General features: G+C 32.0%; 1 protein-coding gene across 3 annotated transcripts in view; it reads left to right on the top strand.

Annotated features, from left to right (window-relative positions):
• Window positions 1-24259, top strand: part of LOC106465052 (molybdenum cofactor biosynthesis protein 1-like) — an 81313-nt gene extending 57054 nt beyond the window's left edge. The window contains exons 5-11 of one of the 3 annotated variants that reach the window (XM_013925245.2): window positions 2363-2496; window positions 9621-9692; window positions 12128-12280; window positions 12963-13073; window positions 17309-17429; window positions 20614-20683; window positions 23004-23127. In XM_013925245.2, the coding sequence (XP_013780699.2) occupies window positions 2363-2496; window positions 9621-9692; window positions 12128-12280; window positions 12963-13073; window positions 17309-17429; window positions 20614-20669 (647 nt within the window). In that variant the 3' untranslated portion in view covers window positions 20670-20683; window positions 23004-23127. Of the gene's footprint in view, window positions 1-2362; window positions 2497-9620; window positions 9693-12127; window positions 12281-12962; window positions 13074-17308; window positions 17430-20613; window positions 20684-23003 lie in introns of all 3 variants that reach the window. The other 2 variants (XM_022392864.1, XM_022392865.1) reach the window with 2 other exon arrangements.
• Window positions 24260-24884: the final 625 nt, after the last annotated feature.

Here is a 24884-nt window from a genome sequence, read left to right as displayed (position 1 = left end):
CGCTGGTTTTTCTCTCCAGGCTTATATACTAAAGAAGAGGGTGTCCTGAACAGACTCGGTCTTCCCCGATAATTCTTGATCCTTCGAGAAACTCCAGCGTGCATGCTTCCGGCATCGCATCACTTCTGCTGTCGTAACATACCATAGGCAGTATTTGATATGATAAAGTGTTTTCTTTTTCAAACTGCATAGACAGAATAGAACATGCACCCAGTACATTTTTGTATAAGCAGGGGTGTGCTGTAGCTGGTTCAGCCAGACCAATTGTTAAATTTTGATTGGATCACTGAACTGTTTCTTGATTTTTAACAAATATTTAGCTTAAAGGCTCATGCCATTGGCACTCACCAATTTACACCACTATCTAAATTTCTACCTTAATCAGAACCAGTTGTTAAAAGATTGCCAGCACACTCCTGCGTATAAGCAACATTTTAACAGAAAAGTAGTAAAGTTTTCATCTTTTATAAGAGCCCATAAAATGTAGCCAATACTATTATCTCTTAGCAATTGGCAAGGGAATTCTCTATAGCTTGAGTAAGAATTACCCAATTACTCAGTAAATGACTTACTCCACATCTTGTGTGTGTGTGGAACAAATCATGTACCATGCACTTTGGGAAAATTAAAATGTTACTTGCCCGACTTCCATCACTAAGCATTACAAAAGCTAGTGTTGAACATAAAATTACTACTACTTTCTCATAAATGGCTTCTGCAATGACATTAATGATTTAATTGTTGTACTCTGTTGGCATTACCAAAATTTTAAACCAGCTGTACCCTATTTTGTTTTTACACTTTAACAAAAGATTTGAATGCCAACAGAGGCTGTCCATCCACAACAAGCAAACTGTTTTAAGAAACTTTCTGTATGCCTCCTTAGCTTGTGCATACAGAGCTATCCGAGATTGAAGAGGGATAATGGAAGCAGAAGGGCCATCATTAGCGGTACCACTGGTGCCAAGAAGAGTCTTATCATCTTCAAGCAACTTTTTAAAGCCTTAAAAGCACAAATGATAAATGTATAAATTTTGCATAACATACATTGTAATAAAGCAATTTAATAAGAACAGCAAAACTTTAATTAATAAAATCAATGAACAGTAGAATCTATATTAATATAATCCTAGTGACTGATAACAGAAATTTACCAGAAACAACTTATGTATAGGCCTATCAGTTTATGAAAAATCAAAAATCAATGAACAGGTAATACTGTACATAAAATAAAAACAATTATATTTAAATTTGTACTTAAATAATAAAGACAACAAAATCAGTTCTCTACTTACCTTAGTATATGCTTACTTGACACAAAGTTAACAAATAACCAAATTTAAAGTGGAAAAGTAATTTGAAAATTAGTTAAAGTGCATATCATAAGGTTAGGCCTTGAATAATAACTTATCAATGTGTACAAAGTCATTAACAATTTTAATGTAAAATAAACCTATTTAAATTGCTGGATGTGTCTAACGCACTAAAAATTGTTTTAGGATCAACTGTTTTTCTTTCACTTCTTGTAGATACTTGGAATTTGCATACAAACATAGGCCTAAACAGGAAATGTTTGGTTTTACCATTTAAGTAAAAGGCGATATTATAGAATACTGACGGTAAAATGTAGTTAGTTTATAACACAGGCTGGATGTTGACAACAAAACAGTTTTGATGGTTAAACTGAGACATGTTTACAATTGAAAGGGAAACCAGAACTGAATTTTGATGGTTCCAATCAGTATGACAGTCCTTGCAGCCTCGTGTTATGAACAAAATCAGAGTAGTTCATCAAGTGCAATTTAGATAATAGTCAAATTTGTTAAAGCTCTTCTTACTGTTCTAAATTTGCTAATAATTAATAACCAATTTTTTAATTTAAATTAACACATTGCCTTAATTTCTCAGTTACAAATAGTGTATGTCTATACAATACAACAAATATTGAAAAAGTTTGAAAATATTGTATTACTGTGTGTGTGTGTAGCATCACTCATCTAGGCCAATTGAAATTAAAGTTTTGGAGTCATAGCAGCGAACAGGGTCAAAGGAAATTATCTGTGAGCTTCTCCCATGTAAACAAACAACTGCTGATTGTGTGAACAGTGAGCATTATGACAGACTCGACAGGGGCTCTAATAAATCCTTGCAAAACCAATTCTATGGGTGCTTACAAGCATCAGTGCAATGGCACCTGTTAAATGTGAAGGCCTGCTAATATGAAACAATATTGACACCATAGGTAGTGAGTGATTTACAAACAAATTGGTAATTTGATGGTAAAGAAATCAGTAACTAGTAGAATTCTCAGAATTATTTGAGCAGTTCAGTTATATAATTGTCATTACTTATTTTTGCGTAGGTTTAGACCAGCTGAATATCAGCCTTGACACACTTGTTCCTGCCAAGTTTGAGTTTCTTACAAGACAACGGGGATGGGAACAGGTTATGAAGGGTATTGACCATGCTCTCCAGTTGGGTTACAGCCCAGTCAAGGTAGGTAAAATTTATTGTAATAAGAATAAAAAAACATGTTTTTGAAATCACACCAGGGATTGGCTCTTAACAGATTTATTTTGGATTAGGTAAGCCTCCAATGTGTAGCAGGCATTATTTAACACTTTTTATTAAACTTTCATGATTCCTATAATGTTTCTAGCATTAAAAATGTTAATGGTACATACATTATTGTATAGAGAATATAACTGCTAATATTGCTAACACTACTCTGTAAATAGCTTCATTGTAATGCTATAGACACTACTGTATAGAGAATAGTGTTTTCAAAACTCTTTACTGTATTGCTACTGCTATCAATATGGTGTACAGATGGTATTGTCTATAATGTTTTCACACTACTATACAGAGAATAGTGTTGTTACTTCTCTGAACACTGCCACGTAGAGGATATTGTTGATCATTTTTAAACACTAATATATAGAGAGTAGTGTTACGAATGCTACTGTATAGAGAGTAGTGTTATTAATACTACAAATGCTGCTGCATAGAGGATTTTATTGATAATGTTTTAAAAGCACTGTGCAAGGAATTGCTATATGGAGAGTATTATTTATACTGGTTTTAACATTAATGGTTGGTGTTTCATCACAAGAAATACTTACCCAAAAGCTGCATCAAAGGAAGGAGTACATAAAGTATTAATCCCATTTTTCTCTGTTGTTGAGATGGGATTTTCCACAAGAATGCCTTAGCATATATTTTGTCTATATATTTACTATATTTTCCAGGCCATTCTGCACTTGAAAAAACAACAATAACACTAAGTGTGTATGCCTGCCCTCATGCCTGGCTTGTACCTGCTGTCTTTAGTTGGAGTAACACATTGCAATGTCTCTCAGTGTGGCACCCAATTCCAGATGATTGTTCCTGATTACAATGGTCCATGCACTTCTTCTGCATTCTTCCTCCACACAAATTCCTACTCCCAGTTTCTTCTGGTGGAGTACAGGAGAACTTCCCCATACTTCCTCAATCCCAAGCTGCTGGGGAAGTCAATATGGAGAGTTTCTCATTGGGCAGCATAATCCCACTGCACTTAGCATTTCTGAAATTAACATTTTCTTTACCTAAAGTATATTTCAGATAGACAGCCACGACCACCTCCAACTTTTTCTTTCCACTTACGATTAATTTAGTTTGCTTTGTATTCACGTGCTAGTGCTTGTGAAGATGACAGTGCATGGAAGATGTGTCACCTTTCTATTGGTGGAGGGCTATAGTTGAATGTGATTACATCATAGGTTGGCACAAGAGGTGGGAGCTTTGTTCTAGACTTGTGGCATGCACAGGAAATTACACAGCAGCAGATAGCATAAGTTAATAGCACTTTGTGATAAGAGAGGTAAGTACCTATCTGAAAAACATTTTCAGTTAAGGAAAATGTTATTACTATGAACATTTATATAGAGGATGTTGTTGATAATATTCCAACACTGTATAGAGACTATTGTTGCTAATACTATGAACACTGTATAGACAGTATTATTTATGATTTTTTTTTATCAGTATTGTTTAGAGAATAGTAATGGTACTGCTGTGAACACTGCTATATAAGTGGTAGTGTTTATAACGTTTTTAATACTGCTACATAGTGAATAATGTTATTAATACAATGAACACTAGAGGTAAGCAACTAGTAGAATTTGCTAATTGATTAATCATCAGGTTCATTAAGCTATTGAATTAAACTAATCAATTATTATCACACAAGATGGCTATATATATATATATATAAATAAAAGATTTGCTCTCACTGATAGTGGTAATAATGTTTTTATTCAAAACATATAAGGATTTCAATTAGAAATCACTAATTAGCTAGTTAGCCAATTTATTTTTTTAAGGATGTTACTTGAATACCATAGATAAGGCTTTCCAGTGGTTCAGTGGTAAGTCCGAAGGCTTATAATGCCAAAACTAGGTTTAAATATACATGATAGGTACAACACAGACAGTCCCTTGTGTAGTTTGTGCTCTACAACATACAAACAAATAAATAAATACATAAGGATTTGAGTCATCAAAATATTTTGCAGTCACCTACTATACTTAAATAATATTTATTATCTGGTATCTTTTCATCTAAGAATTTCTGTAACTTTCAAATAAATATAAGCACTTTCACTTTGGCTAGAAACTTTCACACAAAACCATGAATTACTACTCATACTACTTTATTTATCGTACTATGACATGAAAAATCTAATTCAGTCTTGCTCTATCCAATCATTGTTATAGTTGGTATCAAAGCTTTGTTTCATTATAAATGATCAAACTGTTTAATGTGACATCATGAAAAAGTTACAAGAAAAAGAGAAGAGAAACTTGACAACCAACTAGAAATTAATTTTATAGGATGAAAAGTTCCTTGCAAACAAAAAGTTATTCTTTTGAATGGCCAGAAAAAGTCTAAAAAGAATAAGAAAGATTAGAAGTACGTGTTTTACAGGTGAAACTCCTTGGAGCTGTGCAAAAATTAAAATCTGACCTTTGTTTTCATTTTTATATATGAATAACACGAACTGTTAAGAAATGACAAAATATTCCTTGTAAAATATTTTTGTGCTAAAACTATTGTTAGAATTAATATATAAAATTTATTTATAAATTTGTGACAAAAGAAAATATAAAAAGCTGGAGGAAAACAAAAACCTGTTTTCAGGTACAGTTATGCAGGAGTAAGTTATTTTTATCCTAAATTGTTCTACATGAAAATGTATCATACAAAGAAAGTAGTACAAAACTGTAACAAGTTGAAAATACAATTAATAGTATTCAATGGATTTTTTTCTTTAAAGTTTTCACAAGACTGCTGTAGTAAACCTACTGAATATTTCTTGATGAGGCTTCAGGACAATTGTCTATGGATGAAAGGTCTTACCATGTTAACACACTGGCATTTCTGGTAGTCTAATGCTTTAGTTCCCTTCTTCCTCTTGTCCAGATTTGACAAATCATGTTTCATTTCGATTATTCAATGGTGGTGGCTTATATCACTTGCCAAGGGAACACTTGTTCTTGTTCCCTTTGTGATAGACAGTGGATCTCCCTTTTTGAACCCACATGCTTGACATATGTCTCCTGGTGTGTCATGTTCCAGGGGCTTTCATCCTCATTGCAGATTGCCTTTCCAGTCCTGACACACTTTCTCCTATAGAGTGGTCTCCTGATCCTCAAATTTTTGGTGGCTCTTCCTCCTGTGGAGTACTCCTCCTTGGGAAGCATTTGACTCCTTTCTTGATTTCAAGTTGCCTCTTGTTTTTGGTCTTTGGTTCTTCATCCACTTGCTCTGGCTGTTGATACATTCATACAGGATTAGATCCAGTTTATAATTTTGGTTTTTCTCATTCTGTCAGTATTCTTCCCAAGATTATTTTGGTCGTCCATGTTAGGTTTTTCTGATTGATCCATCCTGGTAGGAAACATCTGTTTTTTTCAGCTGTTTTGGTGAGATATGCTCGTTTTGTTCTGAATCGATTTTACAAACCTACACATTGGGGACTCATGTGGAATATTCTTTTCATCATTTTCGTGTCTTGCCATCTTCTATCTTTATTCTCGGTTGGATCCGGATGACCTTCTCTGTCCCGTACATGCTCTATGTTGCCTTATTGCTTTCAAGTCTTCTTTCTGGTAATTCCATTTCCTGCAGTTTCATTCCCTTGCACCACTCCTCTGTTCATGATATTTCTCTTCCTCCCTTACCCATTGGGTTTGGCTTGTGATTCGATTGGCCTTTTATTCCTTGTCTACTTCTTCCCATAATAATCTATTTCTGGTGTCGTCAGACTGATCAAGTACCTTATCTTTTACCTGCATCTCAACCCTGTTGTCCGTTGGAGGAACTTCTTCTGTCAAGCACTGAGACTACACCTCATATGTTCATCTCCCATTATCTGCTTTGGTTAGATGTTTCTTCCTCGTCATGGTACTGTCTTCCACCTGTTGACATCCTTCACTCTTCTGTGAGATTGTAACTGGGTAAGTTTTCTTTCTTTTGTTATATATATTATTTTTCAGGGGCCTGTCCCATGTTTTGACCGGGATACCACTCTGTGGAAAGTGGTGCCTGTCCAGGTTTACTTCAATCACTTTGAATTGTGCTAAAACTAGCTCTGTAAAGCCATGTTGACTTTGCTTTCACAATTTCCATGGCCACAAAATGCACACTGTTCATTACAATCACATAAACTAGAGATGGGGTGTTCCACAAGATTGTTTGTAGGTTATTCCTCATGATATCTTTGCTTCATAAATATGCCTGTTCTGGACCGTACTAACTCATAGACTTCATGTGTAATGCAGAAGAGAACTGCTGCCCATCCCTGCCATTCATTAGATTGAATAATTCGTATTTGGGCCTGCTTTTTCAAAATAGGGTTTTGGTCACCCATTGCACTGTCTCAAATGTGAACGTTCCTCTGGACTCTCCAATGCATTTCTTCCAGTGGAGTAAGAGAGTCCTTACCACTTTCCAGTTCCAATCTGCTGGGGTGATGGACCATTGAGGTATCCTCCTGAATGAGAGATAGACAATATAAACAATAAAGACTTCATTCAGTTGAGAGTATGGCAGTGGTGTGCTGCTGGTGTAAATGATGAGATGTCTTCCAAATGGACACTCCATCTCTGCATGGGTTTGTCAAAGGGGATGTTGTAGCTTTGGAATGTGCCATCATAATGATTGGGAACCCTTATCCTACCCCTGCATGGAAGTCGGTTCCTGGCAGTTTGAGTTTTGGATTTAGAGCTGAACCAATCACCATATGTCTTCATACATGTCATGTGATTGAGATCCATTTTCCTACCCCCACATGGATGTCAGTTCCTGGTGGTTGAGTTTTGCATTTAGAGTTGAACCAATTGACATGATGTACTCACACATATACTGTGCAGGCATAAATGCAGTTCACCCCTTTGATTGGGATCCCTCATCCTACCCTCACATGAATGTTGGTTCCCAATGTTTGAGTTTTGGATTTAGAGCTGAATCAATAAACATCAGTCCTCATACATGTGTTCAGGTGTCCCTGGTCCCTCACTCAGTTCACCTCAAGTGCAATACCCCAGTGTTGTGGGTCATGGTGGGTTCAGTTGTTGGTTGCTCCACTTCTTCCTCTTACACTACCCCTCGATGTCTTTATGCCAAGGATGATACTGCATTTGAAGTGGTTACGTTCTGTTTGTTTTCTTGTTTTTAATTTTGAGCAAAGCTACATGAAGGCTATCTGCACTAGCCATCCATAATTTAGCAGTGAAAGACTAGAGGGAAGGCAGCTAGTCATCACCACTCACCTCCAACTCTTGGGCTACTCTTTTACCAAGAAATAGTGGGATTGAATGTAATATTATAATGCTCCCACAGCTGAAAGAGCAAGAATGTTTGGTGGGACAGGGATTTGAACCTGTGACCCTCAGATTGCAAGTCAAGTGCCCTAACCACCTGGTCATGCCGGGCCTTGTTTGATTTTAGTGGGATATATATATGTATTTCATTCTACTGTTCACAGATTGGTAGTGGGATGTTTTCCTTTCATTGGTTGAACTTGAGGTGAAGACTATATGATCTTCTTTCCTACCCTCTCATGGATGTTGGTTCTTAGCAGTCGAGTTTTAATGCAGTTGACTTGCTGTGTATGGTCTGTTGCACCCTAGCCACTCTACACCTTGGGGAACTTCCCTTATTTTACCCAGATTCTGTTCATCAGCGAGAATGAAATTATAATGTATTGTGGTTAGGATCATTGACCAACTGTTTTTTTCTCCCATTGGGATGTGCTTCTCACAATTTTCTGCATGAATATGCCTTACCTTTTCCATATCTGGGCAAAGAGTATACCTGGTACAGAAGTAGTGTGGTCCCCAACATATAATCCTCTTATTAGAGAGTTCCCTCATTAGGGTGTACTTTGGACACTTTCGAAGGATGCTTCTACTTTCTCCCTCACACGGTTCCTCCACCTATTCAATGTGGAATTCTAGCTATGTATGTGAGTGGAAGTAGGGTACCTTGTCGGAAGTTATAATTTTCCTATATTGAAAATATATTTTCACTCGCACTTCCTTCCCACTGTCAACCAGTGCTTATGTTTTTGCCTAAACTCAAAATGATAGGTGCAATAGCATAGAGGGAGTCACTTGAGTGTGTGGCACTACTATTGGTGGAGGTTTGTTGCATGATAATTTGCATGTAAGATTCAGTTAAACCATGTGAATTGAGGGGTGCATGGAAGTGAAAGGCTTGTAACATGCAACAAATATTTGCAAATAGAGGGCAGCACTGAACGAGAATAGTTATGTATGTGAGTGGAAGTAAGTACCTGTCAGAAATACATTTTCAGTTTTGGAAAATTATAACATTAGAAATTTATTAGCTTAGATTAGGTAAGATAATAAAAAAATGATAGTAATAATAAAAATTGTTCTTGAAGCATACTCACGAGCAGCTCATGCATTACATAATTCAATACTATAATGTGAGCTGCACATCTGCTGAGTGACTTACAACTTGTATGGTGGGGTTATTAGTTAGACGTGGTTCAAAGATCAATAAAACAATAAAATTAAGTATAAATAGATGTATGCTGTTACCAGCTTTAAGCTATTTAGGATAAACAATTGTGATTTCCTGTCACAACTTGTAGTCATTCTAGAAAGAAAAATGACCAATTTAGATTTTTTTCCGAATTTTTTATGGTTGTTATGAGGTTGGTCAAAGTGATCAACTCCATGTAGTTAGGTTAGAAAAAATAACAAATATAAGATACAAAGTTTCTTTAAAAAATATGTTTGATATTTATTTAGGAGGTTTGAGATTATGTAAATTAAAATTTTCAGATGAAGGAAAGTATTTTGAATCTTAACAAGAAAATCACTTTGCACTCATAGCAGTGAATACTATGACTCCATATATTTAAAGACAAATTTTTAGTAAAAATACCTAATTAAAAATTGATTTTTATCTCCAAAAGAGTTGTAATTTTGTGAAGATACATTAAGTACTTTAAGAATTATGTCTATTTTCATGGTTACAAGATCATGTAAAATACATGAGCCCGTTGGAACACAATTAACTCAGTTCAAGACTTCTTTTTTGTCAGGTAAACTGTGTGGTGATGAGAGGATTTAATGAAGATGAGATTTGTGATTTTGTGAGATGGACTGAAAAGAAAGTAAGTCCTTAATTTGTTTTATCAGCTTATCTGTTGTATTTTTTTTTCTCTTACACATGTGATATGAAAAATAATTTTAAATATACTACTTAAGATGTAGTAAAGAGAAATTTATTAACACCCATTGGACTTGTGATGTTAGGCTGTTGTAAGTATGTGTAGTTGGTATTGGTTATATAAAGCTGTGATTTTGTAGTGAATTACTTGAGAAAAAGAGTTAAGGCTATAGGAAGTGTAGGTACACAAAACTTTTTTTTTTTGGTAGGGTTTGGAGGGGGGGGGGTGATAGTGAAACAAGTGAGTTTAATTTACTGATCTTCATGTTTTAGAATAAACTTGTTCTAACTATTTAATTTGTATGATGGTTTGGAGTTCTGGCAAACCACAAAATATTGTTAGATATGTTTCTGGCATTGGAATATCCCATTTGTCGATTCTCTGACAAAATGCCTCTTTACTTCATGAGAACTGTTTTCTAAGATTTGAGTTAAGTAGAATTGTAAACTTGAAACCTTTTCCATATGCTTTAAATCTAGTCCAAAAAATGGCATGTCTAACAGTTATAATTCATTCTACATAAGCATTTGTTCAACAAATCTTCTGAAACTTTGGAGAAAATGAGACCATGGTGCAAAGTACTGGGCTGATTTTGAAGAAAATCTTTGAAGTTCAATATGTCTGAGTGTTTTGTAATACTTTCTTAAATAAGTTCTGAGGTATATATGGAAGCCCTTGATCTTCACTCATAAAGAAGAACTAAAAGTACTTGTGATTATAAAGTTTCTTATTTTGTGCTGATCTCCACCTTATTATTCTTGGTCATGTGTTACAGAGAACTATTGTAAGATATTTGATGCATTGGAAGGGCTATAAGGTGTGATTTTTTGTACTTTATTTATTTCATATGTGTAAACTTCAAACATCAGAATCTTTAATTTTATGGTAAACCATATATTGAAGTCACACAGAACATCATTTGTAGATTTTAAACATTAGAACCTTTAATATTGTGACTGTAAACCTCCTTTTAAAATCTAACATAATAAAAAGTCAAAAGTAAATAACTTTCCAGCTTCAGTCTTAAAGTGTTTTGCGGTTACAATGAATGTTTGATTTCCACAAGATGCAAGACTACATAATATATGTTACATTTGATTGTGGAGAGAAATTTGATACAAGTCATAGTTGCTGAATTTTAGATTTTTGTGCCAAAAATTTGTTATCACTAACAGTAGGGACATATTAGATTTTTCAGATGTTAAAGTGTTTGGAATGGAATGTTTGTTTGATATATGTGAAAAAATAATGAAACTATTAGACAATTGGTTACATCACTGTATTAAATCTAACTTGTAAGTCTAGTAGTTTGCAGAAACATGTTTAGCCTAACTGGTTAATTGAGATAGTTAATAGGAATGAGTTAATATTACTAAATGCTGATAGCTTTCAAGGCCTTTTAAGGCTAACTTATAAATCTAATTGCTTATAAGAATATTTGAATCTTGGTAAATCTAGGTAGTTTACAGGAATTTGTTGATATTGGTTAATCCATGTAGCTTAAAAGAATGTGTTATTCCATCTGATATATCTAGATAGTTTACATGAATGTTTTAAGGCTAATTTATAAACCAAGTTCAAAAATTGTACTTTCACTAACTATGAACTTTAAATAATTGAATCAAAATCAGTATCATATCCAATGTAGTTATTGTATTTATGTTTTAATTTAGTTTCTTTTAATAGTTTTCATTTCCAAAAAATATGAAATTGAAGTGCAAAATATATCTCAGAAGTGTTTGTACTTTTGTTACAGATAAGTATAGTTATCTTTGCTGCTTCATCACTACATCATATCATATTCTGCCTTACTTTCTGTATATAAATATGTCACTCATGGTAATCAGGGAACATTTTCTTCTTGAGTGCACTAACGTTCTGTGTAGATTAATAAAGCTAATATGAATATGCTTATCTAGAAAGAGATATTAAATGAGTCAACCATCTAGGCCTTTCTAGATATGTGTATTGTGTAAAATCACAACTATAATATCATTCTACTAAAAATATGATGAAAAGCTCAGTATTTAAGTTTTACAGGAACTTCCTAAAGTTTAAAGAGCTGTTACAGTAATGTGGCTTTGCTGGCATTCAGATTTGATGCCACCTTAACACTAGAGAACAGTAACCATAAAGATAAAACTATTTTCTGCATATGATGAGTGATCTAAATGGTGGCATAACTAAGTGATTTTAATGTTTCATTTCATTTCTGAGAATAACCCACAAAAAACTGCCATGTACAAAAGTGCTCTAGCGGCAGACATGAAATTAAGAGAATTAGAACACTTTTCCTTTTTTTTTTTGTTTACTGAAATAAATGTTAGTGTTACTGTACAGTTATTGTTTGACCAAATCTGTTTGTGTTGTCATGGAAGGATCTCGACATTAGATTTATTGAGTACATGCCTTTTGGTGGAAATGAATGGAATAGCAAGAAGATGGTGACCTATTTGGAAATGCTAGAGACAATCAAGAGAGAATGGGCAAACTTGTCAAGATTAAAAGATGGACTAAATGATACTTCTAAAGTAAGAGCTTTTGTTATTTAATTGTGTAAAGATCCGATGTTTATCATATACCATATCATAATGTTACATTGACATCTAATTGTTGCTTGTATCAAATACCACATCCTAATGTTACATTGACATCTAATTGTTGCTTGTATCAAATACCACATCCTAATGGTACATTGACATCTAATTGTTGCTTGTATCAAATACTACATCCTAATGTTACATTGAGGACTAACTGTTCTTTGTATCAACTGGCACATTATAATGTTATGTAGGGGTCTACTGATGCTTTTATTAAATGCCACATCCTATTGTTACATCTAGGTCTAAGTGCTGCTTCTATCAAATAATACGTAGAGATCTTACTGTTTCTTCTGTCTCAAATACCACATCCTAATGTTATTTAGAGATCTAGCCATTACTTATATATATCAAGTATCACATCCTAATGTTACATAGAGGTCTAAATAACACGTATATCAATAGCCACAACTTAATATTACATAGAGGTCTAACATGTGCTTCTGCAAAATCTATATTATTCCAAGTCTTTTATTTCATGAAATTTTAAATTTTAGCTATTGTAGGAAGTATCACCAAGTTATTGATTTCATACAAGTGATAAAGGTTTTGTGAAATGTAAGTGCTCTTTTTCCTTTTTAAAACTAAAAAAAGGGTATTTTTTTATTTGCAGGCCTATAAAATCCCTGGTTGGAAAGGGCAAGTAGGATTTATCACATCAATGAGTGAACATTTTTGTGGATCATGTAACCGTCTTAGAATTACTGCTGATGGAAATTTAAAGGTAGTCTTAAATTCTTGAGGTAGAAGAATTTGGATTCTGAGCATTTATTACATTTTGTATTTTATGTTTAGAGCCAAATAATGGACATTATTGAGTTTATTGTATTGTTATCTTTAACTCTATCATGCCTGGATGGATGCATTCTTCCACAAGGGCAAAATTGAACCATTGAATTAAATAATTATTTTTATGGTAGACAGCAGTGGCAAATTTAGCCATTTTGGGCCCTAGGCACAACCTCAAGTTTGGGCCCCTCATTACTCTTGACATAATCATTTAGATATTTCATAATGGTGTGAATTGGTAACTAATATTGTATTTGGTATGTATAATAATATAAACTCAAATAAAGTATAAATACCTATATCATATCAAAACTTTCCTGATTTTGTTAACTGCAAACTGGTCGAAAATTCCTTCACAATTCATTTGTTCTAATTCCTCATTTTCTATGTTCAGAAGTGAAAGAAAGTAAATAGTTCTTCACTCTTTTTAACGTAAAAAATTACCTTTCACCTGTAGCATTGCTAATAGGAAGAGTTAAAAAATGTTCAGCACAGTTTTTATGTTTGGAAATGTTTAATATAATCCATTCAGTTGTAAATTATACATGTCACTCAGACATCAAACGTTTTCTTCTTCACAAAATTTGAAAAAAAACATGCTGTTTCTTCTTTAACTGAATTGGTGTCTAAATCACTTTCATATAAATTTGACAAGTTTTTAAACATTCAACCCTTTCTTTGTTATCTATTGTAAAATCAAAGAATATTTTAAAATGTTTAATAACATTACTGAAACTTTCAATTCTTTTGTCAGTTTCGGTATCTAGTTGCTCCCAAATTACAAAGGAACATTAGAAATGAATCAGTATCTTCCTGTTAACAATACTTCATTATTAGTATTTTTCTCATAGAATACTATCTGTGTTTTTTTTGCTTACTCCTTTCTTCAAAAAATATTTTGTCACTAGTGGTGGATAAATTACTTCCATCATTTTCAATTGATTTAAAATCATTTCTTAATTCAAAGATGAATTATTTCAATGAATCTTAATGGTGTTTATCCCTTCAAAATATTCAGCTTTGGTTTTTGTAATGATAGATTTACCACATTTACTTGCTGTAATACAAAAATTGTCAGTTTTGTTTTATAATCACCAAACTTTTCAACTGAAGATGTACCTTCTATTCTAGTATTAATTTTTTTTGCAGGAATTTTGCAAATTTTCAAAAGAGCTTTCTTGAATTGCAAAAATTGTCTTTAAGAGCCTAAATAGTACCTCCTCTTGCAGACTATCTGGTCTCGCATACTTTTTTAATGTATCTTCCCCAGACAATCTGTAAGAATGTTCCATCTTTGTGTAGAAGCAGAGAAAGATACAAATAATTTGTGTACGAAATTACAAAAAAAAATGTGGCTTCAGAATGAAATTTTGCTGCATAATTGCTAATTAGATTTAACAAATGGCTACAACAAGATATAAATAAAGCTGATGCTGCTTGATTTTTAATTCGTGCTTGCAGTCTCGATTATTTTCCAGCCATATTTGAAGCATTATCGTAGGTTTGTCTTCTACAGTTTTTGTTTTTTAGATTTAATACTTGCAAGATATTTAGCACAACCTCCTCTAAATTTTCAGCAGTGTGAGATGTTATAGGAATAAATCCAAAAAATCTTTTTTATTTGCCTGTCTTCCCCAATATATCTTATTACAGAAGTAAATTGATCAATATAACTTACGTCCAGTATTGAATCAGTAATTATGGAAAAATATATTTCACTTTAACTTCATTTTTGAATTTAAGCTGAAGCTAATTTGCCATTAGTTTTATGAACTCATCACATGTTTGATGTGACAAATAACTTGTAATTCCTTGACCCCAATTATTATAGCATTCCAAATGATTTTTTTTAAATCATCAAATTTGCTAAGATGCTTAAGACAACTTAAATAATTATCTTTTCTTTTTGAATTTAAAGATTCGTCATAGTCTGTAATCCTAACCCTAATTTAGACAACAGTAGCTACCATGTATTTCAGAGTCAACACGACCAAAATTAGTACAACACTTTGAAAATTTGAACATAGCAAATATGTGGTACCTAGATATTTCATGCTTAATCAATTTTCTTGTAAGACTAACTTTTTTATTTGAAAATAACTTGCAAAGATAATAATGCACATATTTGCTATAGACAAGCTATTCACATTTCTCTTTTTGACTATTCAACATTAGGTGATAAAAATGCTGTTTTTGTAAACTTCTAAAATAACTTCTGTTGTGATCTTGATGCTCACATTTTAATTCCCTCATGTCTCCAATATTTTGAGTTTATTTATTATGTAATAGTCAATAACTTTGTCAGTAATTATATCTGGCCATAAAGCAATATCCTCTGAGTAGTTAATAGCTGGACTTAAATATTTTTTTCAATTTCAGCTTGATTTTGGATTAGGTCATTACTGTTAGTTGACAGCTTATTTATTTGATCATCACAAGATTCACAGGCACCGTGGTTGTTTGTTTTCTCAAATGAGCTAATTCCTTCATATTTGCCACATGGTGTTTTAGGAAATGGGAAATTGCACCTCTCTGTTTCTGTAGGTGTTTTTTTAGATTTCATTATTTTCTTTTTTCTGCACCAGACTGATATACCCTTTTCATTTTTCTTACTGCACAATGTGTTTTAAAAGAAAAAAAAAAACATTAATTTTTAAAAAATCACTAATTACTTATACTTACTAAATTTCCTTTCATATGAGCTTGCAGCAGTTATTCCCACTCATGGATGCTAGTTAACTGAATGTTCCTTGTCAGGGGAAAACAGCTACAGGGTAAAAAAATGCATGTTACAACTTATGGTTGCAAGCTGAAATCTGTTGCCCTTCCTGCACATAACAATGCTGCTTATGTATAGGAGATACAGATGTGTGTGTAAATATATATATATAGTGTCCAGAAAGTCTGGAGACATGACCTAAATATATTTATTTATTATGACCTAAATTTGGGGCAGAACACATTGAATAATTGTAGTTCCAATATACAACTTTTTTTTTAATTGCCCTATGTCTCCAGACTTTATGGACACCCTGTATATTTAAATTTTCATAATTCATATACAGTATTTAAAAATTGGAGACATATAAAGACTAATAAATGCAAGTGATAGTTTACGTAAATTTTTATCAACCTGTTTACAAATAATGATATTTTTAAAAATATGTACAGAAATACCAAATTAAACATCCTAATTGTTTGTAAGAAATATTTATTTAAATTTATATTTATTTTCACTATGTGTACTAGAAATAAGAAAGAAAAAATCATAAAGCTTATCTGTGTAATACATTATTTTTTTGGGAATGATTATTTATTTCATGGGACATGAAAGTGTTTTGATTGGCAAGCAAAATTTTGTTTAGAGAATGTGGGATATTTGGCAACCCTTCTGGGAGCTGGGAGGATATATATACGATTCTGGGATACTCTTGACAAATATGGGAAGGTTGGCAAGGTTGAAAGGAAGGTTGAAATGTAAAAATAAGTTCTGAATTATTTAAATGATGGAAATACAAAATTCTGTTTTTTCAAAGATATTTAATTTTTAAGTTGCCCAGCTAGTGCTCTTAAATTTGGTATAGGGAATGGAAAATAAGCATTACTAAGATGTTTCAGTACATGATGTTTCAATAAATGACAAGTCATTTATCAGAAGTGAAAGGGTTAAGGTATAGTAATATGAATTGTGTTTGGATGAAATGTAAATGACATACTTTGCTGTGAAATAAACAATAATAAAATAATATGTCATATATGTGTTTCATAAAACCTGTATACGAACATCTTTAATTTAGAGTTTGGTGCCCCCTTAATTGGGGGGGGGGGGCTTTGATGCACAAATTTTGCACTTAGTAATAAATCTGCCACTGGTAGACAGTGATCATAAACAATGAAACTGTGTGTAGTGTTTTTTGAATCAAAAAAATAAATTTGCAGCTTTTTAAAATAAAAACTTTACAGAAAATATTTAAAAGAATACAATAAGAAATAAAATAAAAATAATTGATATCTACAACAAAGGTAAGCATTTGTAATTCCTACAATGAACCTAAATATTTAGGTCTCTAATATTACCTTCAATGAATAATATTAGTCAATTAAAAGAAACTGTACAGATATTTGTGGTGTTAATTGACCAGTTATTTATGAGAGTTATTAATTTTGAAGGTTTGTTTGTTTGGATCATCAGAGGTGTCATTGAGAGATATCCTACGATCAGGGATATCTCAAGAACATCTTTTAGAAGTCATTAGTACTGCTGTTAAACGGAAGAAACCTCAACATGCAGGTGTGTGTTTAGAATATGTCATTTTGGATCAGTGGGTTTTTACTTCTGTTTACTACATATTATGTATCATGTTTTTCAATCTTATGTGTCAAATAAATTTGTCATCACTGATGCTCATGTTCTAAACAGTAAATCATGATAAATTATGATATTTTAAACTGTATGTTACAGAAACATGAATTTTTTTCACAAATCTCTGTATACTTTTTCTTATCTATATAATTAAAATAACATTTATGTGTGTGTGCATGGAAAGCTTTTTAAACTTCATTAAACTATACAGAAATGAAATTAGGGGTATAAAATAATGGAAGACATCATGTGCATAAGGAAGAGGTGGGTGTAGATAGTACTATGCATTCCAAATGGAAAGATATTTGAGGAATGGATTTCTTATCCATCAGAGGCCAATCTCTGGCAACAGTGTGTATGTGTTAAGGTTTTCTGATACCCCAGTTTGAAAACATTGCTAGATCTGGTGTATTTTATTATGTTAGTCAGTCAGTTTGTCATTTTTGATCACATGATTCAGCTCAAAGTGTCCTTTGTACCAGAGGTGTTTGGTGAGCATCCCATGTTATGGAATAGGTTTAACCTCACACAGCCATCACATTAATTCAGAACTCTAATGTACATAACTTCTTATGTGACTAGTCTACACAGGTTTCTTAACTGTTGTAATTACTTTGAATACACAACACTGTCGTTACATTTTGTAAACTTTGTGCATTCAAATACAAAATACCACAACCCCCCCCCAAAAAAAAATGTTTCATCTGCAAGGCATCAGTTTTCCCCTCAATTTATAATCATATCAAAATAAGATGTGTAACACTGTAATTAAGTTAACATTAGAGAGTTGTGTATACAATTTATTGAGGTTAAGGTCAAGTGTATAATAATAATTACATTAACACCAAAAAGTCAGTCGCATCTACAGCTTCTTGAGATCAAGGTAGATATATAACATTGTAATTAGGTTAACATTAGAAGGTTACATTTACAACCTCTTGAGGTTCAGGTAAGATGTATAACATTGTAATTAGCTTAACATTATAAAGTTACATCTACAACTTCTTGAGGTTAAGGTCAGGTGTATAATAATAATAACTACATTAACACAAAAAAGTCAGTTTAATGTACAACATCTTGAGTTCTAGGTCGGATATATAACATTGTAATTAAGTTACCACTACAAAGTTACATGTACAACTTCTTGAGGTCAAAGTCAGATTTTAACATTGTAATTAGGTTAACATTAGAAAGTTGCATGTACAACTTCTTGAGGTAAAAGTCAGATGTATAATATTGTAATTAGATTAACATTAGAAAGTTAGGTGTACACTTTCTTCAGGTCAAGGTCAGATGTATAACATTGTAATTATATTAACATTAGAAAGTTACACGTACAACTTCTTGAGGTCAAAGTCAAATATATTACGTCCTAATTAGGTTAACATTAGAAAGTTGTTTGTACAACTTCTTGTGGTCAAGGTCAGGTGTATAACATTGTAAACTTACATGTACAACTTCTTGAGGACGAGGTCAAATATATAACATCGTAAATAGGTTAACATTAGAACTTCCATCTACAATTTCTTGTGGTCAAGGTCAGATTTTAACATTGTAATTAAGTTAATTAGAAAGCTATATGTACAACTTCTTGAGGTTATGGTCAGGTGTGTAATAAAAATTACATTAAATGCCAAAAAGTCAGTCACATCTATAGCTTCTTGAGGTCAAGGTCAGGTGTATAATAATAGTTACATTAAACACCAAAAACTCAGTCATAAGTACAACTTTTTGAGCTCAAGGTCAGATTATAACACTTTAATATGTTAACATTATAAAGTTAAATGTACGACTTCTTTAGGTCATTGTCAGATTATAACATTTTATGTAGGTTAACATCAGAATATAATGTTTACAGCTTCTTGAGGTCAAGGTAAGATGTATAAAATTGTAATTAGGTTAACATTAGAAAGTTACACATACAAATTCTTGAGGTCAAGGTCAGATATATAACATTCTTATTTTGATAATATTAGAAATGCATGTATACAACTTTTTCAGGTCAAGGTCAGATATATAACATTCTTATTTTGATAACATTAGAAATGCATGTGTACAACTTTTTCAGGTCAAGGTCAAATTATAACATGTTAATAGGTTAAGATTATAAAGTTACTTGTACAACTTCTTAAAGGCAAGGCCAGATTTTAACATTGTAATTACATTAATATTAGAAAGTTACATGTACAGCTTCTTGAGATCAAGGTGACATATATAACATTAGAAAGCTACATGTACTACTTCTTGACTGGTGAAGATTGTAGTGTGGCACATGCAGTGTTTACACTAATATTGATTTGGTGAAGTTTTGGAGATAAGGGTGTGGAAAGGTTTTGGGGTAAACAAGAATGGACAACAGAAGCACAAAATGAAAGAATGTTGCCATTTGTGGAATGTGATATTTTGGAGGAAGTATGATTTGTGTTTATTCCCCTAGTAGAATGGAACCTAAAGAAGAGTTGAGGGTGACTGTGAGAGAGTGAATGAGTGTTTAGTTTAGTGGATTGAGTGATAGAGGTATTATTGTGTGGGACGTTGGTAGCTTTTGAGATAGGGAGAGATTTGGAATTTGAGGTCAAGGTAAGATGCATAAAATTGTAACTAGGTTAACATTAGAAAGTTGCATGTACAACTTTTTTAGGTCAAGGTAAGATGCATAAAATTGTAGCTAGGTTAACATTAGAAAGTTGCATGTACAACTTTTTTAGGTCAAGGTAAGATGTATAATATTGTAACTAAGTTAACATTATAGAGTTATATGTAAAACTTTGTGAGGTCAAGGTCAGATATATAACATTGTAATTTCATTAAGATTAGAATGTTACATGTACAACTTCTTTAGGTCAAGGTAAGATGTATAATATTGTAATTAGATTAACATTAGAAAGTTACATGTACAACTTCTTTTGGATAGGGTCATGTTGGTTTAAGTATTAGAATATAGCTAATAAAATATAAACAGTACCATTTGGAGAATTGTCAGTTTCTCTGACTTTTGTATTATTAGTTTAAGAATACAATCTTAGGTAACCTATTATCTAAGAGAAAGATATGAGTAATTTATGCTATTAGAGAGAATGTTCTTCAATCAGCATCTGTCTTTAATCAACAGGCATGTTCAACATTAACAAAATGAAGAACCGTCCAATGATTCTGATTGGTGGGTGAGGTTAAATGTTCAGGCAAGTTAGATAATTGTAGGGAAAAGTCAAAATCAGTCTTTGTGATAAAGGATTCAAATAACCTTGTATAATTGTGTGTTCAATGAAAGTATTATCTAATATACAATAATTTGAAGGTTATTATATAAAATGTTCAGGTCTCTTTATAGTTTGAAGAATTGAAGTGAAATTTCCTTAAAAATAGCTTTTTTGACATTTTATTATTTTCTATATTTTATTAAATGGAAATGTTATATCTTAAACTCATTTTTTACATGAAATCTCAAAAGTATTATACAGAATTTTATGTAACCTACAGCATGTTTTAGTTCTTTCATCAGTTTAGTAGTGTGTGTGTGTGTGTGAATTTATTGAAACATTGTTTCTTATCTCTGTAATTCTGGCAAAAACTTATGCACTGAACTTCTGAATAACAATGAGTGATAAAATGAGATTTACTAAGCATGTCTTTCAGAAACTTTTGGATTTTGACAACACAGAATCCCATTTTCTCTTTGAAATTTATATCCATTACCGAGTTGATGGTGTTGCTATGTGAACTAGATTAGCCCTGTTATTTACTAATTTGTTCTTCTGTTACCATGAAAAATGTTGGCTTGAAGAATGTCCTTTTCAATTTAAAACTAATATTTTATTGAATATTTGTAGGTTATACCTTAATTATCTTAAGTGAAGCTCAACATTTAGTGTTATTTAAACTGAATTAAACGTACACATCCTAATATTAAATTCAGTGTTGAACATCAACAAAACTACCAACTTCTGATAAAGTGGGTAAACTTGAATAATATTTTTAATAAGAAGACTCTGGTTTGTATTTAAACTGTGACAGTGTTATATCATTGTCATTTAAGAAAAGTATGGTTAAAATATTGGTAAATTAACAAGTAAATATGGATTTTTTTTTCTAATGAGATAGAAAATTGGAATGTTACTAAACCAAATAATTTATTTAGTCCTACTATTTTCATTAGACACCAGTTACACAAGTTATGTTATTGTGCATACTCTCAAGTGGAATTAAGATGTATTTTCAAACCTATATGCAGATTACAGTATTTCTTCAGTATAAGATTGAGTACATATCTTATGTAATATAAAAATATAAATGTTCTTTAGGTTATATTGGATTCACCACTAGGTAGTTAACAGTTTGAGTACAAGAACATGCTCATTTAAGATCCTCATCATTTTCAAACACCAATAAATGTGTTGAATGAGTGTAATGAACCTATAAGTAGAGGGCAATTTAAAATAATTAATTAAGGAAAATCTATTTATCACTAGACTTAAACTGAGATTGAAAGAGCAAAACAGTGCATTTAGCTTACTGTTAAATCTATGAATGTTAGCAACATTCTAAATATAACTTCAGTATCTCTCTTGTTTATGAATTTTGCGCAATAAAGACTAAGAGAAATTAATTTACTCAAACATTATATTTTAGTAATTATATATTTATCTATATATTATGTTTTATCACTTTTTAATGTTTTACCCTCTCCCTGTCCTTTGTATCACATGTGATTCACAGGATATAATACTAAAGTACCTGAGTATCACATGTGATACACAACTACATTTATTGGATATGCTGCTGATGCTCATGAGCTTGGCAGTAGGAACTGGTTATTTTGGTTCATTGTATGAGATTAGAAGAGAGCTTCGTATGAGCATGACATGTGATGCTGAAAGCACATGTAAAATGATAATTGCTTAAGTTACTTTCACTCAAGAGAAAATGTGTACCTATGATAAATGGAACAAATTATTTTATTCATATTTTTTATTTTCATTCAATAATATTAGAAGGATATGCTTCACTTGTATCTACTTGAGTAAATAGTCAAATAAGGGTATCCATAAAAACCAGTAAATGACCTAAAATAAGGAAAGGGTTAATATATGGGATTATTTACTGAATATAAAATCTGAAGATACATTGCTTAGGATGCATTGTTTTATGAACAATAATTATATATAAACACTTATTATTCCAAAGCATTTAGCTCTGTTGTGATTAGAATATGTAATGCTCTTCTACTACAGTATTACTAAACTTTAGATGATTCTTTTATATTCAATTCCTTTTTACGAGATTACACTCGAATTAAGATGGTTTGTTAACATTTGTTTTTAAGATATCGTAGTTGTATGAAATCAGGTTGGTTTGTAACCTTGTGTTTTTCAGAGACCACAGTGTGAAATTAAGATGCTTTTTGCTACCTTGATGATTTGTTACTTTGATTTTTTTCCCTTAAATATCACAGTGTGAAGGTAAAAATAATTTTTGTTACCTTTTTCTTGTTTTCCCTCCTAGATTACATTATGAAATGTAGACAGTGTGAAATCAGCAATAATGATAACATTTCATCAGAAAAATTCTACTGTCCTCTGTCACATCCAGTGTTGCGTGTGAATGATGTTGAGAAATTTGTTAATGTTAATTACAAAAAATGGCTTTCTATATTACCCATACATAAGAGGTTTATGCCTTGGATATCTAATTGTTTACGGTATATGAATATCCTGAAAATCTCGCATATCTCTTGGAAACTATTTTATAACATACAGACATGTAATACAACAGCTAAAGACCGAACACCCACTACTGATGGTGCAACAAAAAGTACTGAACTAACACACACTGATCCAGATGGTCGAGTACAGATGGTGGATGTGGGAGACAAACCTGAAACAATTAGAATGGCTGAAGCCAATTGTACTGTTTGTTTAGGGCCTGTAGCCTTTCGTCTTGTAGAAAAAAATCTAATAAAGAAGGGGGATGTTTTGACAACAGCCCAACTTGCAGGAATCATGGCAGCAAAGCAAACTTTTCAAATAATCCCTCTTTGTCACATCATACCTCTTCACAGTGTAAATGTGAAACTCACTTTGAATCCCAGTACATTTGAGGTGAATGTTAGATCTGCAGTAAAGACTACAGCAAAGACAGGTGCAGAAATGGAGGCTCTAACAGCAGTGAGTGTGGCAGCCCTAACAATTTATGACATGTGCAAGGCTGTCACACACAGCATAACAATAACAAATATCCAGCTGATAAGCAAAACTGGAGGAATGCGAGGGGATTACCATTCTCCATTTTCCTCTTAATTTCATATTTCTGTTTTCACAAAAATTTATTAAAGTTACCATTTTTAAATTTTACTTTCTCAAGAATGTTCTTTGAAAAAAACATCAAGTCAAACTAACAAACATACAGAACTGGAGAAAACAAAGACAACTGAAATAACTTGTTTCTGATGATGTCTTTATTGGCAAATCCATGGACATAATAAATGAAATACTTGGGAAACATATAATTGTCTTTGTCTTCCTAAATTCTGTAATTATGGAGTTTCACCAAGTACAGACAATTTTAAGTACTAATTATATTAAATGAACATGCATGCTGTCACTTATATAAAACAATAGTGTTTAATTTCCTCAAAATGTTGAAACATTGCAGTATCATTTATTAATTACCCAACTGAATGCCTGTAAGCTGTGATTAATTTTTCCTCTAACAATTAAATCTAAATAAATATTTCATGAACATGCTTCCTAAATGTTATAGTAACAATATATATATATATATATATATATATAAAGAAAGTTTATCCTTTTCTAATATTTCACAAAATCAGCATTTTTGTGTACATTTGGTCATTTCCCGTAAGTGGTCCTTGATTAGAATTTTGACTTGTATATATTTTTATGTTCAAATCTGTTTCTTGTAAAGCTGTATAAGTGTTTCTCTAAGAAATATTTTTATATGGTCAAATGTCTGGCCCTGCTATTTATTAATATTGATGGCAAAGGCAATGAATTTTATGGCAATTGCACAAAGGTATAACTTTTCCCAAAAATGCTTAAATGTTTTGACTAAATTATAGTCTCTTACCGAAAGTGAAAAACATGAATAATAATCTATTGGGTTGTAAAAATACTTAAGTTGATTTTGACACATACAGTCACTTGTGTTTATTGTATAATATGATATTATCCCTGATTTAATTTATAATTGTATTTGTTTTTTTGTTTTTTCAGAATATTCGAAGAGCTTGTATATATGATAATAAATATATTAAAAATTGAATATAATAATAAACTAAATTTATAATAAAATCCAAAGTATTCTGGGATTTCACAAGACTTTCACATGATAGTTGAGCACTTTATCCACTGACACCCAGGTTTT

This window comes from Limulus polyphemus, unplaced genomic scaffold (genome assembly GCF_000517525.1).
Source record: "Limulus polyphemus unplaced genomic scaffold, Limulus_polyphemus-2.1.2 Scaffold1819, whole genome shotgun sequence".
NCBI classification, from domain to species: Eukaryota; Metazoa; Arthropoda; class Merostomata; order Xiphosura; family Limulidae; genus Limulus; species Limulus polyphemus.
Note: the sequence above shows the minus strand (reverse complement) of the source record. Positions and strands in the feature narration are given on the sequence as shown.